General features: G+C 41.6%; 3 protein-coding genes across 4 annotated transcripts in view; all 3 read right to left on the bottom strand.

Moving 5' to 3' along the window:
• Nucleotides 1-10,931, bottom strand: part of wwp2 (WW domain containing E3 ubiquitin protein ligase 2) — a 32,111-nt gene extending 21,180 nt beyond the window's left edge. For both annotated transcript variants that reach the window (XM_030366248.1, XM_030366249.1), the window contains exons 1-6: nucleotides 10,855-10,931; nucleotides 9,767-9,848; nucleotides 7,508-7,664; nucleotides 7,090-7,211; nucleotides 5,363-5,500; nucleotides 913-991 (exon numbers count right to left, since the gene is read on the bottom strand). In XM_030366248.1, the coding sequence (XP_030222108.1) occupies nucleotides 913-991; nucleotides 5,363-5,500; nucleotides 7,090-7,211; nucleotides 7,508-7,664; nucleotides 9,767-9,836 (566 nt within the window). In that variant the 5' untranslated portion in view covers nucleotides 9,837-9,848; nucleotides 10,855-10,931. The remainder of the gene's footprint in view (nucleotides 1-912; nucleotides 992-5,362; nucleotides 5,501-7,089; nucleotides 7,212-7,507; nucleotides 7,665-9,766; nucleotides 9,849-10,854) is intronic.
• Nucleotides 10,932-10,983: 52 nt separating this feature from the next.
• Nucleotides 10,984-17,160, bottom strand: LOC115550881 (diacylglycerol O-acyltransferase 1). Its single transcript, XM_030366252.1, has 17 exons — nucleotides 16,461-17,160; nucleotides 16,014-16,101; nucleotides 15,642-15,682; nucleotides 14,868-14,953; nucleotides 14,544-14,596; nucleotides 14,349-14,454; nucleotides 13,966-14,052; nucleotides 13,814-13,873; nucleotides 13,572-13,675; nucleotides 13,285-13,323; nucleotides 13,129-13,170; nucleotides 12,975-13,019; nucleotides 12,552-12,661; nucleotides 12,395-12,460; nucleotides 12,188-12,275; nucleotides 11,991-12,053; nucleotides 10,984-11,761 (listed from the first exon to the last, which is right to left on the bottom strand). The coding sequence occupies exons 1-17, from the start codon at nucleotides 16,601-16,603 to the stop codon at nucleotides 11,579-11,581; spliced, it is 1,404 nt and encodes a 467-aa protein (XP_030222112.1). The 5' UTR covers nucleotides 16,604-17,160; the 3' UTR covers nucleotides 10,984-11,578.
• Nucleotides 17,161-17,243: 83 nt separating this feature from the next.
• polr2c (RNA polymerase II subunit C) lies at nucleotides 17,244-19,764 on the bottom strand. The gene is made up of 9 exons (XM_030366257.1): nucleotides 19,554-19,764; nucleotides 19,275-19,324; nucleotides 19,122-19,190; nucleotides 18,827-18,879; nucleotides 18,570-18,698; nucleotides 18,371-18,422; nucleotides 18,064-18,232; nucleotides 17,871-17,945; nucleotides 17,244-17,674 (listed from the first exon to the last, which is right to left on the bottom strand). Exons 1-9 carry the CDS (start codon nucleotides 19,637-19,639, stop codon nucleotides 17,530-17,532), a joined length of 828 nt encoding a protein of 275 aa, XP_030222117.1. The 5' UTR covers nucleotides 19,640-19,764; the 3' UTR covers nucleotides 17,244-17,529.
• Between the last annotated feature and the right edge of the window lies 1 nt (nucleotide 19,765).

Below are 19,765 nucleotides of genomic sequence, written 5' to 3'. Positions count from 1 at the left end.
AGAACATTTTTACAATGAAAACACAATTTTCATGACATACCCCCCCAGGGCTGTGGAATGCCACTGAGGGGGCTCGGAGAGCTATCATTACCGAGCTGTGGGCGCGTCAATGTCAACTGTTTTATGAACAACAATAAGGAGGCAGGGGACACTTGAGAAACAGGGGGAAGGCTATACATGCGCACGCGTGCACACGCACACACACAATGATCATAAACATATGGCACTTAAAAGGCCATTGAGCTGACAAAAGCTTCCACAGGCCCAGTTAGTTCCTCCTGGCCTCTGTTCAACCCTCCCCCCCCAGTGAAGTGCTAAATGAAAACTATCTGCATGTATCATTATGCTGCTGTCATGGCGGGCTACCACTTTATCCAGTAGTGTGTGTGTGTGTGTGTGTGTGTGTGTGTGTGTGTGTGTGTGTGTGTGTGTGTGTGTGCTTGCATGAGTACACTTATGAACCATTGATTAAAACCGTATCCTATCTATTGATGCTTGCTAACTGCATGTCAGAAGGGTTTTAGGGAACTACAAGCATCGTGTGTATTACGGAGATGTCAGACTGGAGACTAGACAGAGTGTGCAGAGCCTTTCTGATAACCACTCCTCTGTGGTTTATCATTGTACCGACCACTGCTCCCCTAGGATTCAGAGACTCCAGCGGCTGGTGTGAGTGTGTGAGTGTGTGGGCTAAGTCTTAGTAAACGTGCCTATGAGGGCTCATTCGTGTACTTGCCAGGCTGATTGAGTGTGGACCTACAGTATGTGTGAGTCTAGTGCCCACACTTGGTGGCTGCCGAGTACGTGTATGAACGGACCAACAGTTCTGCTGAATTTTGACAAAAGAAAAAAAAGTTGGTTTGAATACAAATTGAATGCAACATTATAATGTGTGGTTTGTGCGTGCGTTACCTGCTGCGGGGTACGGCTGCGGCGGGAGTCTCTTCACTTTGGGTTCTCCTCAGGCCGGGTCTGTCTGACTGCAGCATCTCTGCAGAGGCACACGAAAGCAGCAGGAATGATTTCACCACAGGGTTATCAGCACACAGCTATTTTAAAAGGGCTAGCCATAATAGCACCGTGCAGAAACCATGGAGACGGAACCAAACACAGCTTATTACAATCGGTGGTTTATTGGTTTATTTGGCTTTAATTGTGGCTGGTTGAAGTCGTTCGCCATACAACCGATTGGTTCTAGTAACAAAAAGATCTAGTAGAGTCCAACGCTGGCCTGGCAAGTGATACACCATGTATATCACGCTTTCATCTTAATCAGGGCCACTTAACCAACTCAGGAGAGCCAAAATTAAACTTCTCACAAATAATGAAACCTAATGTTTTCCGATGAACCCTGCTCTATGGGAAACACTGCAAACCAGTTTCCTATGGTGGTGGGGAGGGGGGGGGGGCTTGGGTGCTGAGGCTGGGAACAAGATCTGCACTGAAATTAATAAAGTCCTACACAGAGCTCAGAGACGGCGCGAAGAGAAAATAGTCTGTAGTGACGCAGTGACTTGATGGTCCTATTATTTTTTAAAGCCGTAAAACTGTTAATAATGGAACCCATACTGTATAGACTCAAAATCCATGAGGCAATGAAAGTAAAGCCGGTGGTTTAATAGAGACCATTCATCCCTGTAAATAGCATATGGCCAGTGCTGTGGCTGTGTGTGTATACGGCTGTATATACGCCTGTGTTTGAGTAGGAATATAGGGGTGCGTGTGTTTAAGTGAGTTTCGGGGGATGTGTGTACGAAAATGTCTGAGTGCCTGGGTGTCTATTGCTGCGTGTATGTGTATGTTTCTGTTCGTCTTACAGTATGCAGTCGATGAGTGTGAGGGAATGTGTGTGACTGTCCGCTTGCTCCAGACCGCGTCTGAGACCTATATGCTATAGCATACTTTCATTATCACTCACAAATTCCCTCACACTCCAATACGCATAAATAGGAGTGAAAGATGTGCAGTGTGTGTGTGTGTGTTTGTGTCTTTCGAAGGTGTGCTTGTGTGTGTCCAACATTCACACCTGGAACACGGCATCCTGAAAAGGGCTTTGCTGTTTGCACAAATATCATATGGAAGGCAAATGTTCCCCCTCATTTCTGACACACACACACACACACACACACACACACACACACACACACACACACACACACACCTTTTTCTGCTCTATGAAAGAGCTACTTGTAAGTTGCTCCAGTGGACACAAAAAAATGAACCACACCATAGAGGAGAAATCATGGTGTCATAGCCCCCCCCCCAACCCATCCCGCCCCACACCCCTCAATGCAGCGCAGTCTCTACATGCCTGTGTGTCACGTAGAGGAACGGTGGGAATCGAAGCATTTGTTTGTGTAATGAAGTTATGCTACATCAAAGCAGAATGTTTTTATATTTTGTTCGCATACGGGAATCTTTAGTTTTGTTGTACAAAGGGTTTCGAGCACCTTCCACACACCAGTTCAGCTGGAGTGTGTTCAGTTGTCATTCGTGCACAAGCTCTCTTTTCTAATACCACCAGGAGTACGAACAGCAACAGCGATGAATATGAGCCTTCACAATACATCTGTAAATGTAGAAATAAAGGCGGCATAATGATAGAAACAGGATACCGTTTTGTTTAGTTTTTTTCAATTTTCCGAAGATCAGTTTCCAATCCAATAGTTTTAACAGGCGAAAAGGCAATAGTATTGCTGTGCGTGTACACAGAGTAGCATCAATATAGGATTAGGACCTACAGTATATGTTTGGCAGTACTGGGTCTTTGAGTGTGGCTACGTGTGTGCATTTGTGTAAATAAGGAAAAGGGTGTATGCATAAGGTTTTTGAGTTCACATTGACTGCGTGTGCTTGTTTGTGTGTCTAACATGTACAAGATGTGTTTGTCCACACTCCCCAACCTCAGCTCCTGGGTTTCTCCACCTTTCCTCACAAAGGTTGGTTTATAGTGTGTGTATGTGTATGCGCGCGCGCGCGTGCGCGTGTGTCTGTGTGTATGTGTGTGTGTGTGTTTGTGTGCCAGGGGGAAATGAGTGCAACCTCCAAACTAACAGAGGTGCATTTAGTGCGTGAACAGAGGGCCTTAACAGCAACGGGGCAGGGGGGAAAAAAAAACACTTCAACCTTTATCCAATTCATACAGCTACCTCCCAACACACACACACTTTGAAATGTAAAACACAAGCACATGTGTCTGGGCGAGAATCAAGCAATAGATGAGTGTCCACGTACAAGACCATAATGCACCCCCCCCCCCTCCCCCCCCCCCTTTGGCAAAACAGAGCTCAGAGGTTAACCTTGAGACCCCCCCCCCCCTCCTCCCAGCTTGGTTCATACAGCTTCCTGAAGAGCAGCCGCTCTTCCATGGCAGTAGTTACTGTTACAACCCCCCTCCCCTGCCTCAGCCTCACAGGGAACTGATTGTACTGGCGAGCTGAAGGCAATGAAACCCAATGGTGCCATTGTAAGAACCAAATTACACAAAAGCTCTCACAAACGTCTTCCGTCATCGCATGTCTATATTTGGGAGTCAGTGAGCAAACTCCTTCCCATAAGCTAGACTAGACCTATGACTCACACGTACAAAACACTGCAACGTACACGCAGAAACATAGAGACACATACTCTTACAGGCATGCAATTGAAACACACATCACCGTATGTGTGTTGCAATAGCTTATGACTACATTAAAGCCCGCGGATAATTGATTTGTTTGTTTCCTCAGCTATATTGAATGTGAATCAATATCAAGAAGGAGGTAAATATTGAGTGCTCTAAGAGTTTGCAAGAAGTTTGTAAAAATCCTGGAGATTCCGAAACATCTTTGCAGGTCATTGCAATTATATTCTGAAGTATGGGGCATATGCAGCATCTCTGTACCCAACCCATTCAACTTAGACGCAGTTCTATTAGAGCAACATAAGCCTTCTCTGTCATAACCACCCGCACACACCCACACACACCTTTACCGCTGTCCACATATACTCAACATGAACAAAGACACACATTTATGCAGCAATGTGTGTCCCCCCACACTGACCAACGTATTGCGTGTGTTTATCCACCAGAACACACTCTGGCCTCTGTGAACCGTGGTCTGCATGACAAGCCTCTGTGTGTGCACGTGCGTGCGTGTTTGTGTGTGGCCGTGCGCAGGGCTGACGCACACCGGAGCGGAGATGCTGGGACCCCGGAGGGGTTCGGGACTCCGGGGTCCATAAAAGCCGGCCAGAGGACTCGGTCTGACTCAGGAGTTTGTCCATGTTCCCGTGGGCTGCCATGGGAGAGCGGTTTACAGTCATTAGTAAGGCTCAGACCCATTGGGAGGGAGAGAGAGAGAGTCAGAGGGAGGGAGGGAGAGAGAGAGTAGGGGGGCGCTGATTGAACCCATGTTTAGTTGACCCCTCGGGTTAGTATGTAATTACTGCTTTGGAAGACTGCCGTGCATCTAGAGGCAAAGTTACGGTAACGAAAACTAATGTCGGAAAACCAAAAATAAACACAATGGCCAGTATCACTGCGGGGAAGTCAGACTGTGGCTGACTGTGTGTTATTTTTTTATTTCTTTAATTCGAGGAGGCTAGGTAGCGTTGTCGGCGGGTGGTGTTTCGGTTTGTTAACACAACAGTGGGAATTCTGACGCCACGGTGAAGCACCCTAAGCGACACGAGGTGCGCCCGAAGCCGGCGGCGACTCGTTTTGAGGCCCCTCGGCACAAACCTCTCAGACACGGGCACGGGGCCGCTCGGGATTCGGGGGGGGAACTCTACAGACCCGAGGGAGTGGAGGGGCCGGGTGGGAGGGCAGGGGAGTCCCAGTGCGCTCACTGGGTACAGAGTGAGGGCCTACATGGACATCCACGATGAAAATGTGCTCGCTGGGCTCTCTGGTCGGTGTGAGTGGCGTAGCGCCGGTTACATCAGATACAGTATGGTGGAGACATTGAAGAGAGGCCAGGGACGAGAGGGAAGGCGACACGGCTTCGTAGGCAGCCTTATTCGTCTTAATAAAAGTGTCTTGGTTTTCGCTGTAGACTGAGTGAAGATGTGTGTGTGTGTGTGTGTGTGTGTGTGTGTGTGTGTGTGTGTGTGTGTGTGTGTGTGTGTGTGTCCCAGTTTGAGAGTGTTTCATGCAATTAGCCTCCGCCTTGGCTGTGAAGGGAATTTATTACCTTTTCTGTTTCTGAATATCCTCTGTGCTTTACCGCAGCACAAGTCTTTACCTGTGTCTCTGTGAACATGCCTTTGAATATAGCTTCTATATGTGCACGTATATATACGTGTGTTTTCGTTTATGCGTGAGTGTACAGATACCCGTGTGTGTGTGCGCGTGTTCAGTAAAGAAAAAGGCGGGACTCACTGTCTGTTGCCATGCTGCCATTGGGCAGGGAGCCCAGATCAACAACCAGGCCGTCCAGACACACGGTGAGCTCGCCTCCTGCTACAACTGAGCCTTTGTTCTCCGTCTGCAGCACCAGACTCAGCTGCACATTCTCCACTGGAAGGGGGGGGGGCACGAAACAGTGACAAGGGAGAGAGAGACACACACACACACACACACACACACACACACACACACACACACACACACACACACACACACACACACACACACACACACACACACACACACACACACACACACACACACACACGTAGTAAGTGCAATATATAAACTGCAGGGATTTTGGAGAGTTTTCATTCAAACAACTTATTCAACAATCAATAATACCAAACATTTAAAAAGTGTAAACCATAACGTCATTAGCCATAAGTTGCAGCAATCTCAATTCAAATTCAAATGCTCGTATAAAGTAAGCCAATAATCACCCAATAAAAGAGCAAGACATCAGCTGTCCTTTGTTTAGTTTAATAACCAATCCATTTTCAATAACCAATTAATCAAAAGTGTTAATGCAGCCTAATAAGAATCAGCAGTCCCTATGCTCAGATCCTTCCTCACATACATACACATAAGGAACGCTCCACATTTAAAAGCCACAAAAAAAAAGAAGTAGCAGCTTTTTTTCAGCCAGAAACAAGTCTATTTACAACCGCCCAGAAAAGCCCCACACACGGCGCTGTGTACAGCTCCTGGATGTAACCATGCCACTGTGGGATGTCTGTGTGACTTTCAGGCCCCAAGAAAGCTTTTCATTAGGTGGCATTAAAGAATCACAGGCTGTAAGCAGAGGCCTGGTACACAAATAAAGTGTTGGTTCAAACAAATCAAGAACAATTACTGGTAAACTTTGACCAATATGTCACTCAAACAGCCTAACAACAAGCCAATCCTTGAACAGCAGTAAACATAAAATCGGGAGGGGTCAGGTGAAAAGGTAGTTCATAGGGATGTTCAGTATAAGTCAGATAGCCGACTAGCGTTGCTGCAATTTCTAGGCGGCAACAGAAATGATAGTCGGTTAAATAAAAAAACAATTCTGAGAAAAGGAATTTATCCTGAGATCTGAATCTCAGCCAGCCATATATTGAAGTACATAATTAATTTAATGGTATTAAAAAACATCTCGTTATTTATCTAATAAGGCTATTTCATAAGATCGGGTTCACTATACTCCAGGCCGTTCTCCGCCCCAGTCCCGGAGCGATAGATAAATCAAAACAACGATGTTCTTGATGATCATGTGTTGACAGACTAGTTATTTTGGATTATTGCTTAAAAACACGTTCAAAACTAGACAACGCCTCATAACTGTTGACTCCTCCAACAACCAGTAAACTGGTGTAATCTGGAACATATTCGCGACAGGGGAGCGGCGTGCAATGATGCATGTCGGAAATGCTTTACAGCCTGGTTAAAAAAATTTTACCTTGTTATGAAAAAATGATATGAAGCATTTGAAAAGGTTCTTATAATCATATAATAATTTAAAAAAAATTATTGGAAGAACAAACCCCAGGAGTTAACTAGTGCCATTTCTTGCTTGACACCGTAACAAATACAAAGGGAGAGAAGGAACATAGAATAGCCATGATCGGGGGAAAATACGAGTAATGAAGGAGTCCTGAGGGTTGAAGATAAGGGGTTGAACGTCAGAGAGTGAGAGTGTGTGCGTGGGGCCTTACTTTTGCCATGGTGGGTGCGCAGTGTGTCCAGTAGGTCTATGGTGGCACTGCCCAGTAGCTCCTTCCTCAGTGTGTGACAGCTCCACAGCTTCAGGTCGAGGCGACTCTGAGGGGTCACGTTGCTACGCAGCGCAAAGAACCAACACCAGTCAGGGAGAAAAGGGTCCATTTCTTTGATATTTGATTGTGGAACGCACCAAACCACTACTTCAGTTAACACATTATTATTACTAATTCATATTTAATATATATACGTTTTCTCACATTATACAGACCGATATTTGAAATAAAGACGACATCATACTGAACATAATAATTAAATATTATATCATGTATATTGACAACTGTATTTACCAAATATTTATATTACATTACAAACAAGTCCACGGCTTTGCCATGTTTTCCAACGGTTGCTTACAGGGTGAGGTCCTCGTTCCACTGCAGTTCCAGGTGTCCGCTGCGTTTGCCTGTCTTCTTGGTCTCGCTGGACAGGCCGTCGGCGGTCACCTCCACAAAGGAGCTGAGCCGCGAGCTGCGGCTGGGCAGCTTCGGGGACTGCGGCTTGGCCGAGACCACTGTGGAAGGGAAGAGAGTCAACACCCGTTCATATGCACATTATTTATATATATATATATATATATATATATATATATATATATATATATATATATATATATATATATACACACACACACATACACACGATTAATTACCAGGTATAATAAAGGAATATTGAATCTTCCAATACAACGACATTTTATTATCAGTAGCTTGGGAAATAGTATTTTAACGAGGAGCACGTAAAACATGCATTAAAATATGTCCATGTTTGCCTGTTCAGAGTCTCTGTGTAGTCAGACTCTAATGATCCACTGGATGACTTTATATTCACATTATATTTTGACAGCACATGACGTTTTAGCCCTTTCAATGTTGGGGAAATAAGAGTTAACAGGTAAGGGTCACATCGCCCCCTAGCTGAGATAAGAAAAATATCAGTTGGAACTTGATTTTTCCTTAAGGGATTGTTTAAGAACATCATTCTTTGTTTTAGGCATCAGCAAAATACAAAAAATCCCTACAATCCAGTAATAGCTGACAATTCACAAAGAGTAACAGATAATAAAGCAGAGTAATTCTCTAAATGGGCTGAGCTTTAGAGAATTACTGAGCTTGTCGAGATCCGTGTAGTGACCCTCCCATGTACTCTCACAGGATAAAATACCCTCCCTGCTCTGAAGAACATGCATATATTGCCCACCTCACAGCCTTCTTGCTTCTCTAAAGTTTTGCTGGTGATGACGTGAGGCACAGTGACATACTTGAAAGGATTCAAGTATGGTGTTTGTTTGTGACAGTTGATTATTGGGGATTCAGGCATTGTCGTAATGCTCATAGTAAATGTTCCTGATTTAATGTATATTCCTAAACCTAGTAATGAAGATGATGGAGAAGTGTAATGACAAATCATCATTATATCCATAAAGCAGTCGTTTTTCAAGTTTTTGGATGCGCCAGACTAGTCACAAGTGCCAAAACACTGTGCAGACATTCTCATTTGAGCAACTGAAGGTCAGGACTAGATGCAGTAATTGACCCGGCAAGCTGTCATGCAACATCCAGTCCAATTCAATCAATGTGTCAAAAACAAAAACAGAGACCTTGAAAGAAAATACTTGGTCAACCAACTCTGAGATCATTCTGTGTTAAACTTGAAAACAAAGAAGTAGCAAAAAAAATGTTTTTGATGCACCATTACAAGCAGGAGCCGAAGGATATTGCTGTAATCATTGACTGGACGGAGTAATTGCTTGCCATTTACCGCATTGGGTTATGATTTGACAGCCTGCCAGAATCGGTCACCAGTTACATCAATCATTGTGTTGAGAGTTGTATACCTTGAAGCAGTATTTCATAGTAATAAAGCATGAGCAAAAATGTGACAAAGCTGATGGGTACAATTGATATGAAAAGGGTTGAGTTGTAAGCAGTTACTAAGAAACATCAAACTAGCCATAGGGAGAACATTTGAAAGTAGAAGAATGATCGACAATCAGATAAAATTTACATGAAATCTATGAATATGGACCAGTATTTCACTTCTTCAGAGCCTTCCCCGGATGAATCAAAAATATTGCTAACTTTTTTTAGGCTTTGTGCATGAGAGTATCCTTTTCTTCTGGCTCAGAGGTACCTTGATTGTCCATTGATGTTTGTGTTAAAGAGGACTGCTTTATACAATGAGAGCAGGCTCTGATGGTTTTCATTCATTCCATTCCAAAGAAATACAACACTTGTGGGCTGATCTTATGCCGCTTTTATTGGTAGAGTAAAGGCAGATTCGGGAAGCCAACACACCCTCGACGATGACCTGGTGATACCATTTGATCACAGCGGATGATAGAAACTGGATCAACAAGCTGAATAGAAGCATTCTGCATTCGCTACAGTTTACCCTAGAAAATGGTAAAAGGCCGATTTGAATGTCGATAACTTTCTACAGCTTGTCGAGAATATTATCACTGATTGTTGACTTCTTATACCATCCCGCCCATCCATCATCTACCCCAAAAATAACAGAGCCCGGCCCCCTCTGGTCCTCAGCATTAAGATGCTGTCCAAGTTTCTTAAGCAGTGCATCTTTATTTGGCTTGAGAGGAACAGGATGGATGGTTACCTTTCAAGGTCAGTTGAGACTTCTCAGTGGTCTGGGCACTGCCAGGTCTGGTCACGCTGGCAGCTGCCATTGCATCACAGCTCTTGAAAACAGCACAGATACAAGAAGCACATGCACAGATACATAGATTAGCATTTGTCCAATGCATGTACTGACTTGCATACAGGCTGGCATATGTATGCCTAAAAAATGTAATGAAAAGATAGGCAACCTCATGCATTGTGTTGGAGTTTTTCAAAAGGAGCCACAATATAATCAGTTAACTTGAGATGAAAAAAACACAAAATATGAGAAAGCAATTAATAGTTGTATGTGGTGGCATCATAGAAAAATAAGAATCGGTCTATAGAATATTGAAAACATCGCAGAGATGAAAATGCATACAATAGGATGAACATAAACGATCACCTACGGTAATCTCTAGTTTATTCATTTACATGGGCAGATCTTGAATGAGTTAGACATTGAAGAAGACGGAATCAGAATGCCTACATTAGCGAATACAAGCACTACCATATCGATACGCCTTTAACATACTGGGACAGATGTTTGGAGACTGCATTGGAATCATTGTCATACCCTTCAAAATGAAGTCACGAATCACACAAGTAGACGCGAACAAATCGTTAAATTATTATGGTTCCCTTTTGAAAGGGTTGTCGTACTGCGGTCAACTCTATATTTTAAGTGACTCTACCAAAACAAAAGGCACGTCCAAACACAACCTATGTCAACAAGCCCACTGGCTTGCCAGCATCATTTGCGCAATATAAGAGGTGCGTAACAGATTCCCAGATCTATTCAATATTTCAGTATACGTCTTCTTTGTTATTGTCTCCATATTTAAATAACCTTCCCTGTGTGCTCATTACAAACATGGATGATGATCAAGGCATTTAACCTTATATGCTACAGATACAGCTAGCCGTTAGCCAGCTGCCTCCTGGGGCTCTGACAAAAGGACAATGATAAAACCTACCACTAGCGATAGCCATGAAATATGAACATGTCAACAATTGTAGGTTACATAAGCGAAAATATGACATATATTGGCACTGACAACAAGGACTATGTTATTTTTCTCGTACCTTTTTTAGCTGTGATCCGCTGATGTCGCTAGTTAACTTTCATTTCCGCCTCAATGACAATACCACGTGATACAGGGTAATCTGTGGCGCAATGGATCATGGATAACATCAAATAATAAAACAAGTCTGTGGCAATAACAAAGACAATTTAATAACATAACACAGACAAAACAACCACTTTATTAATTAAACTGTAGTTAGATTGTCAGGGACGTTTTCATTAAATTGAAATGTTCTCAATAATGTATTATCAAAAACAGAATAAATAAATATACTTTGCAATACGTTATTACTATGGCAGTACAGCACATGATGAAATAACCAACGTTAACATGCTCAACACCTCCATGTTTGAACTTGTATGACCAGAAGTACATTTCTTAAATGTCCTAATGATTATGTATGATACTCGTTAGATGATTATACAGCACCCGATACGATCAGATGACAATAAACAAAGCAGCAGCTTTATTTTCCATGTTTTACTCATGCACACAATTTTTCAAACAAACAACCTGTCCCGCAGTTCAGTTTAACCTTTTTCGCATCTTTATTGCCTTCATGGCTGCTTAATTCCTTCACCCTTATATAATTGGTGCAAAAGTTGCTCAGTCTTGCTGTTACTTGGTAAAAAAAAAACAAATATGAAAAAGAGGAAGACTTCAGGTCCGCGCATCCACAGACAGAGACCCACGATAATCAGGTTACAGTCAGGATGGTGTAGTTACTGTCCTGGCTGAGGATGATGATGGGGAGAGCTGCTGTTGGTGGTGATGACGAAGGCCAAGTAATGGTCGTGAAAGTACATGGTCACTGCCAGGGGAGGTCCCAGCAGCAGACACAGCCACACCAGGCCATTGCCATAGTTCCCCGTGAAATATCGTCCGAGGAAAACAGTGACCAGAAGCTAGAAGTGGACACAATGCATTAATGGCTTATGCTGCATAAACATTCTAGTTATTCACCATACAAACCTCACTTTGTCATTATTATTTAAAAAAATGTAATTTTAATATTAATTCAAATTCACAATCATATTTTCTTTGGGGACGTAGGCTTAATGTTCCTTTCTCATGGCCTTTGCAAATCAATTTCCGCCATTCATATAAAAACAGAAAGCTATGTTGCTCTCTCACCTCAAATACCATTGTGAGAAAGATCCACATTCGACAGCTGTGAAGAGGTAGCGCAATCACATACTGAAAAAAAAAAAAAAGGAAAGGCACTTCATCTATTCATTCCGTTTCCTGTTGCATATTTATACCCAATGGAAAAATAATATAAGCAGGATGCTGTCAATTATGCGTGTGGAGCAGAAGAAGCAGGGACGTACCTCACAGAGAACGGCAGACAACAGGAAGACCAATAACTCTGCTTGCCAGGGGCATACATTTGCCTCCACCAGCCGTGTGTACATATGTCTTGATGCATAAGAAGAAACAACATTGTAATCAATATTCAATACATCTCCAAAAAAATATGCCTATTATAATAAATATAATTGAATGCTAGTTAAACAATAACCTAGTTTCCTGTGTACCTGTGGCCCCATTTCTGAAAGGGAATGTTCCAGTTCCTCCAGAGGGTTATCAGAGACGAAGCGTTCCTGTACACATGACACTTGAGCCTTGATAACGTGCTACCTTACATGCTTAACAAAGATCCTGGAACAGTACACCAGGGGGATGCATACTGACCACCAGTCTCCATAAAAATGACGGTCCCCAAAGCGCAGGACCTCGGCACACAGGTTGAGGTAGGAATGGCACAAGAAGAACAGCAGAAGCCACAGGAAATGGGTGGGTGCCTGTTTGGATGAGGAATTTGTGTGTCACTGCTGGCAGCATTTTGGATTTTATGCTCACAGTATTTTCTTCGGTTTTGGTACTTTTATTTTCATTCTTTTTCTGATGTGGCTTTCCCAACATGGGGCCTTTAAAACCACACATTTTTGGGTGTAGCCATAAATCATCATCCACCTTAATTATTATAAAAGTAGAATTTTTATTTATTCTAACTGAAAAACTGATTGCTGATAAATACATGCGCGATTCCAAAACCCTTCCATATATACCATGCAATAACTAATTGAAAAAAATATAACACTACCAAGTACTTACCACAAGTCCAACCAAGTGCTCTACTCTCATTGTAAAGTCCATGGTCTATGCATGATAAAAGAGATGTTATTTCATTTAAAATTATATGATATCATGAAGAAATACATACTATAACCAGCAAGTTTAGAGTATAACAAGGTAAGTTATCACTTACGGAGAATGAATTTTCTGACCGCTGGAAGATGGGCTCAATCCACTAGAAGAGAACAACAGCACTCAGGCAGAGTAAACACTGTACCCAGTGTTACCAGTAAGCAAATACAATACAATCATTCTCAATAATTGCCAATCAAGCATATAGACAGCCTACCTGCTGTACGATTCCAACCATGATCTGAATGAGAATCACCTGATGATATTGGGACAAATGCAAAAAATTACATAGCTATCCATTCCATTTTAACAAGGAGAGAATATATTCAAACCGCATTCACAGAGTAGAAATCATGATGCAAATGATTATAATCGATCCAGCAGTGTCTTTTTTTTATTTTATCAAGGATATGAGAAAATCCAACTCTGTTCCCATGGTATATTTAAAAATGTTTACAATTGGCAGAAACAGAGTCGTCTGTAGTGGTTCTGGGCCTGGCTCACCATTTCCAGAAGCCTGTGCAGCAGATTGCTCATGCGAACCTTGGGACTACGGGGAAAGTCCCTCTGGTAGCAAAGAGTTGGGGCCAACAGAAAGTAGTAAAGGTCTGATGGATCAAGAGAAGGTTATCAGAAAATATATTATTTTGCTCTCGCTCTACCTGGATGTAGAGAACAAGGTTCTCTGACTCAGTTTTATGACCCGGCTGTTAATCAAGTATCATGTTGTAAGCAATCTGCTTCACCTTTAAAAGTAAGATGTTCATCAGCTGATTTTGGAGAGCATGATTCATTCTTCTCTTCTTCTGTAAGTGTGAATAAATGTAAATTGTTAAAGAGATGATGAAGTTTCAACAGAGCCTCTAGTAGTGAAGACTGCAGGTGTTAAATACATTACCCTGTCTGTACCATCGATTTGTTTCGTGGTACGAATACAGCTTCAGGCCAAGCACAGTGTAGGACCACAGAGTGAAGAATGCACCTCCTAGTGGACAAAAAACAACAACTCACATGGGCATTTATTAAAGGCATGTGAATACCTTGTGAAAGTAGCAAAGACACAGAGCGTGAATATGTGGATAAATCAACACAAAAAACACATATATAGCATGGACATAAATAATAGCATAAGTTGACACAAAATACATCACATTTATAAAAAGAAAAAGGATGCATTGTCACGATTAATAAGGACAATTACAAGATTCACATTTCATTTAACATATGTTGCTTGGCTAGACTAGTTAAAAGAACCACTTTAAATAAAAATATGATGTTTACCTGTTGATATTGTAGGGTAAAGCAGAGTTGGAAGAGCAGAAATCATCATAAGTAGTCCGAGGTTTGCTAGATGTAAACAATGAGCATGGCTAGAGGACAATTTCCCCTGAAAAAATAGAATTGAATGAAAAAATGTGTTCTCTAAATACATGCAGTCTAAATAATATAGCTGTACAACCAGACAAGCGTTGTTACCTTCTCTTGGGAATGTTCCAGAAGCAAAGCTGTTACAGCAAAAACGTTGGCAGCTGGAAGAAATAGGAAAATGTGAATCAGAGAATTCAGGTACCAGGAGGCCAAACTGAAAATAAACCCATTTCACAGCTCACAGGTGCATCCATCTGCTTCTTTGTGTCTTTTAATAGCATTGGATATAATATATTCATCGCAATTTTTTCAATGAATCAAAATGAGTTTGAGGATCTGTGTGGAGCTAACAACATTTGTTAACATTTTTATTGAAACATTTTGGAGGACAAGAAAACTGAGATTGGTGTTGGATTGAGCAACCTGCCTCACCCAGGATAAGGTTCAAAGACGGCCAGTTGAGGTTATTTTCGGTCAGATGTTCCATTATCTTCTTCAAGTCTATCAAAAACCCATGTCTGACAAATAAGAGGGAAAATAATATTAAACTTTTTAGCTGTATTTACATTTTTGTTTGTTTTTTGTGCGTGTGTGTGTTTGTGTGTAGGTGTGTAGGTGTATGTGTGTGTAGTGTGTAGGTGTGTAGGTGTGTGTTTCTGTTAAGTGTGTTGTTGTTAATGCAGTAGGGAGTGTTAAGCGTTTTGTGAACTTCTAGTGTAGCATGAGCCTTGTCACCAGTCTAACATCAGCTTTTAAACAAGCCTTGCCTTATCAGATTCCTAACATCTGACATAGCTATGGTAGACAGAGGTGGAAGAAAAGTGACTCTAGATGTAGACAGGTATTTGATACCAAACAACTGGAATTCCATCCCCTAGCCAGCACATCAGTGCTGATATTAGCCTATAGAGAACATGTAGGACAGGTGCATATTTTCCAAAGAGAGGAACCAAGCGGCTAGATAGGATAAGCTCAGAGTAAGCATAGACCATCTGGCAGTGTGGAGAGAGCATTGCAACGTTTACCCTTAAATGTCTGATCATTTCCTTTGACATTTGAAATCTGATTCTAATAAATGGTGCATTCAACAACAAAATCATCTGTGTGTGTGTGTGTGTGTGTGTGTGTGTGTGTGTGTGTGTGTGTGTGTGTGTGTGTGTGTGTGTGTGTGTGTGTGTGTGTGTGTGTGTGTGTGTGTGTACTCACTGTATAAAGTTTTCCAGAAACAAGTGAGCATGAGTCAACACCTGTAAATCAGAGACAAACATTTTTAAACGACTCTGGAAGATGGGCTCAATCCACTATGAGAGAACGACACCATTCAGGCAGAGTAAACACTGTACCAAGTGTTACCAGCTAGCTAGTAATGCATTTAGGTAAGCAATTACAATACAATCATTCTCAATAATTGCCAATCAAGCATATAGACAGCCTACAGAGGAAGGTAAAAGGAGTTGTTAGGAAGGTAAAAGGACAGTGAAAAGAAGTTCCAGTCTTTATCTTCTTAATGTTATATCAATAAATCAATTGCATAAGTCATTAAGAGTAATTATTGAAAGGATGCGTCAAAATTGCCACCAGGAGGATAATGATCCAGTTGAGAATGCCTCTGTAAGCTGTGAAGCGGCTGTCAGAGCTGAGCAGGGAGTCGTGGAGGCGATGGCAGCTGGATAAGAAAACCACAGACCGTCAGTGGGATGTGTTAATAGAAACAACACTTTCCACGCTCATTGCCACAGCACACATGATACAATTATTAATCAAGTGAATAAAGGAGAATAATTGATTAATTCAAGAAGACTACCACTGAATAATATATCTCAGCTACAATTGCAGTAGGGCTGGATAATGTCCATGGAAAAAATAAGCATATGCCTTATTCAGCTAGTTTACATTTAGTCAAATTGTGATTAATATGATTTGGATTAATATTGTCCTTAATATTGCCAAACGCAACAGAAAAGGTGTAATTTCCTAAATTTTCACAACTCCCCAATGGCAGAACATTAGCAGGGAGAAACTTACCACAGCATGGCTTCATAAGGATGCTGTTGTTCTTGGGGGTTGGCATCAGGACCACAGGCATTTTGACAGAGACTTGCTATCTCTTCTTCGTCAGAAAAAGAAGTGCACACAGAAAAAAATCTCTTTCTGGCTGTATTAGCCATTTGTCGTTCTGAATAACGTTGCCGAACTAAACCAAAAACCTATGGTTTAGAAGAGTGGACAGCCAAGATAAATCTCATATTCCTAAAAAGGAGATTTGTATGCAAACCTTTTTTGCGGAGACAAAATACATGCAAATTACTTTATAGTCTACTAATTACACAAAAAGAATCATTATTTTGCTTTTTAACGCATTTGGGGTTTAATCCGATGATGTAGCCTATAATTTTGCTAACCTTGAAACTAGAAATGTACGGACTAAGACGACACTTTACCGTGGGCCAATGTTTTGTTGAATGCAGAATAATGTAATCTGTAACAGAGGACAATTTCAAGCAACCCTATTGGTACCCGGAGCTAGCTTTTCCTCTCCGCCTAGCATCACACCGGTCCAGGTTGGTACCACAACAAATCTGCTCGTCCCAACCAGTGCTAACCACCCGATAAAATAATTGCTTTCAATGCATATTCGCTCTCGTCTACTCCGCAGTTCACATGCGTATTTTCAAGGCTCTAATCAGGTGCACTTGTACGCCTCTATAAAAAATTTTGCTTATTTTTTGCTCTATTTATCAGATACTCGTTAGAAAGCCCTCCTTCAACTTTAGTACGATACAAATTATTCAAAAACGTATTATAAAACATGTTTAATTTCTTATTTTATTACAAAAAAAACCTAAGAACGTTCCATTCAAAATCCATCTCCATGTTTGAAATACTAGCAAATATCTACCTAAAACAGCAGGCTAAAAGAAACCTGTAATGTGTCTTACATAGATTCATGAACATTATGAAGACACAGATTGCATTAATGAATGTCAAACATACGCAGAAGAACAATAACTTGATCAGCTTTTGTTTGATTAATTTCAATTGGGGGGAAACAAAGAACTCAAGTGGTGATCCTACAACAGTAGCCTATGCATGTTCAGTTGATGGTGAGGACATCACTCTGGATCTCATGGCTCAACTGGGTCTGGAGGTCACTCAGCTTCTTCTTCAGCACTGCCAGTGCCGACATGACGATGGTCTCTGGTCGCAGGGAGCCGCATGACTCCACGTTGTAAAAGAACCTGCCAGATCACACACACATTGAGATATTCGTAGATACATGATTTGTATTCAGCACATACACCAAATACAGACTGCATCAAGTATGTTATGGGAAATTAGAAAAGTAAGTTATTATATATATATATATACTTAAAAACATTAAGGCAGAAAAATGGCCCAAACAACCCCAAACAGTAAGTAAACAAAGCCCCATACCTTTCTGGTTTTCCATTAGGTTCGTATGGGGCTTGCACCTCATCCTCCTCAATTTCTGAATATTCACTCTTTGGCCTAGGAAGAACACAACAAACATGGCAGCCAGGTTAGAAATCAATCATGTAGGTTCAAACACACAACCCTGCTGTATAATCGGACCCCTAACCCTCACAACCAGGGAAACAGAACTTACCATTCTTCAGGTCGAGGGAACACTGTGTGCCGCAGTGCATTGTCTGGGTCGTACTCAAAGGACACCCCCGCCGTGGGGTTCCACTTGGCGTGCTCCTTGCCAAACCCTTTCTTGGCGTAGGCTCTGAGTCGTAGCTCCTGGCCCTTACGAAGCTTAACTAGAAGAATGTCTGTGCAGGGTGTGAGATTTAGGGGAAGCGATTATAAAAAACAGATACATTAACTTAAAAGTTCTTCGGAAACTGCATTGATAGAAAATAACTGCAAAGATGTTGACCGCAAGAGGAAGGAAGGGGGGAGGGCCATACCGTCCTGTTCAACGTAGTCATTTGGGTCATTGTCTCTGCTCCTCGAAGTCACCTGAAAAGTTTCATTAGTTAGTAAAGTTAATAACAGAGTTCTCCACTTTCCAGGTTACATGAGAAATGGGCTCAAACCGATCTAATTAATTCAGAGGCTATGCAGGAAGTCAGGCCCTTTAGTGCACCGTTAGTAAAAGGAACTCACTGGGATGACTCTGGGGTTGTTTGACAGGAGGTCCCGGGAGGTAACATGACGGGTCTGGTCCTCTGTGCATCGGACATCCAGCGTCAGCTCAACTGAACACTCGGGGCAAAAGTCATCGCAGGTGCAGTCCTACTGAATTTTGTACAATATTATTATCTTTTCTATTTCTTGCAAATTTATCTGAATCATACATTTCAGATCAAGTGGCGTTGTAAGCGGCTTGCAGTTTATCCAACAAACAGAATAGTAATACTTGCCCTTGAGTATTGCATTTTCTCCACAATGTCATCACTGGTGAGTGGAATAAGCCCTGAAAACACATGACATGTTGGTACACCGAAATTAAAAAAATACAATATGTTGATATCAAATCAGGTCAGAATACTTAAATGGTACCTTTCTAATAATTTCTTGCAAAAAAAAAGACACCACAAGACAAAGAAACAATGGCACCATCACGATGAAAACCATGTGTAATAGACATGTTTTGTATTCTAATTGAAATCTTCGTGACAGCCATAAGACAAAGCAAAATCTCTTAAGAACACATACCGACTCTATGGGCAATGAACTCGTCATGAAGTACAGATGAATTGGCATCTATCTGTATCCAGTCGATAGCTGAAATAAATATTGTAGGTCAGGATTCTGAGCTAATTTCAAAGACAGTGTGGTTAAATAACAAAATACTAGGGGTTCCTTTACCTATCGTTGCAACCTCAGACATAAACACTCGCCGGATAGAATTCGCGACCCTGGGTGAAAGAGTGAAAACATGTGTCGCTTATAAAGGATAAAGTACGATACGTGTAGGTTAAGTTACCTATTTAGCACGTTGACAAGTATTAAAGTGTATGTGTAATGTTTATGAGTATATCAAGTGGCGATTGATATCAAGTAAAAACATTTGAGAACACAATGATTCTAGTAGTAACGTTACCACCGGACTACACAACTTATATGGACGTTTGGTTGTATACTTACGCCAAATCAGTGTTCTCTATGATAAACTTCACATTTTCGTCAGACAATTCTGTGATTTTCACAGTTGGCTGGTTAGCATACGGCATGTTTTCAGTTAAAATAGCTTGGGGATAAGATAAATCTGTACGAAACAATAAGTCCTTTACCGCTTCTGTAGGCTTGCAGGCCTAGCAAAACTATTTCCTGATCGCTGATTGGTCAGACGATGTATA

Source organism: Gadus morhua, chromosome 9 (assembly GCF_902167405.1).
Source record: "Gadus morhua chromosome 9, gadMor3.0, whole genome shotgun sequence".
Lineage (NCBI taxonomy): Eukaryota > Metazoa > Chordata > Actinopteri > Gadiformes > Gadidae > Gadus > Gadus morhua.
This window is presented reverse-complemented; position numbering and strand designations above follow the sequence as displayed.

Excerpts from the sequence above, each read along its gene's own strand:
- LOC115550881 (XM_030366252.1), bottom strand. The coding sequence starts at position 16,603 with ATGGCTAATACAGCCAGAAAGAGATTTTTTTCTGTGTGCACTTCTTTT. Across the intron at positions 14,954-15,641 it reads TTTCTGGAAAACTTTATACA|ACATGGGTTTTTGATAGACT; the intron begins GTGAGTACACAC and ends CTTATTTGTCAG. Across the intron at positions 12,276-12,394 it reads TTTCAGAAATGGGGCCACAG|ACATATGTACACACGGCTGG; the intron begins GTACACAGGAAA and ends TTATGCATCAAG.
- polr2c (XM_030366257.1), bottom strand. The coding sequence starts at position 19,639 with ATGCCGTATGCTAACCAGCCAACTGTGAAAATCACAGAATTGTCTGAC. Across the intron at positions 18,880-19,121 it reads GTTCATTGCCCATAGAGTCG|GGCTTATTCCACTCACCAGT; the intron begins GTATGTGTTCTT and ends ATGTGTTTTCAG. Across the intron at positions 17,946-18,063 it reads TTCCCTCGACCTGAAGAATG|GCCAAAGAGTGAATATTCAG; the intron begins GTAAGTTCTGTT and ends TGTTCTTCCTAG.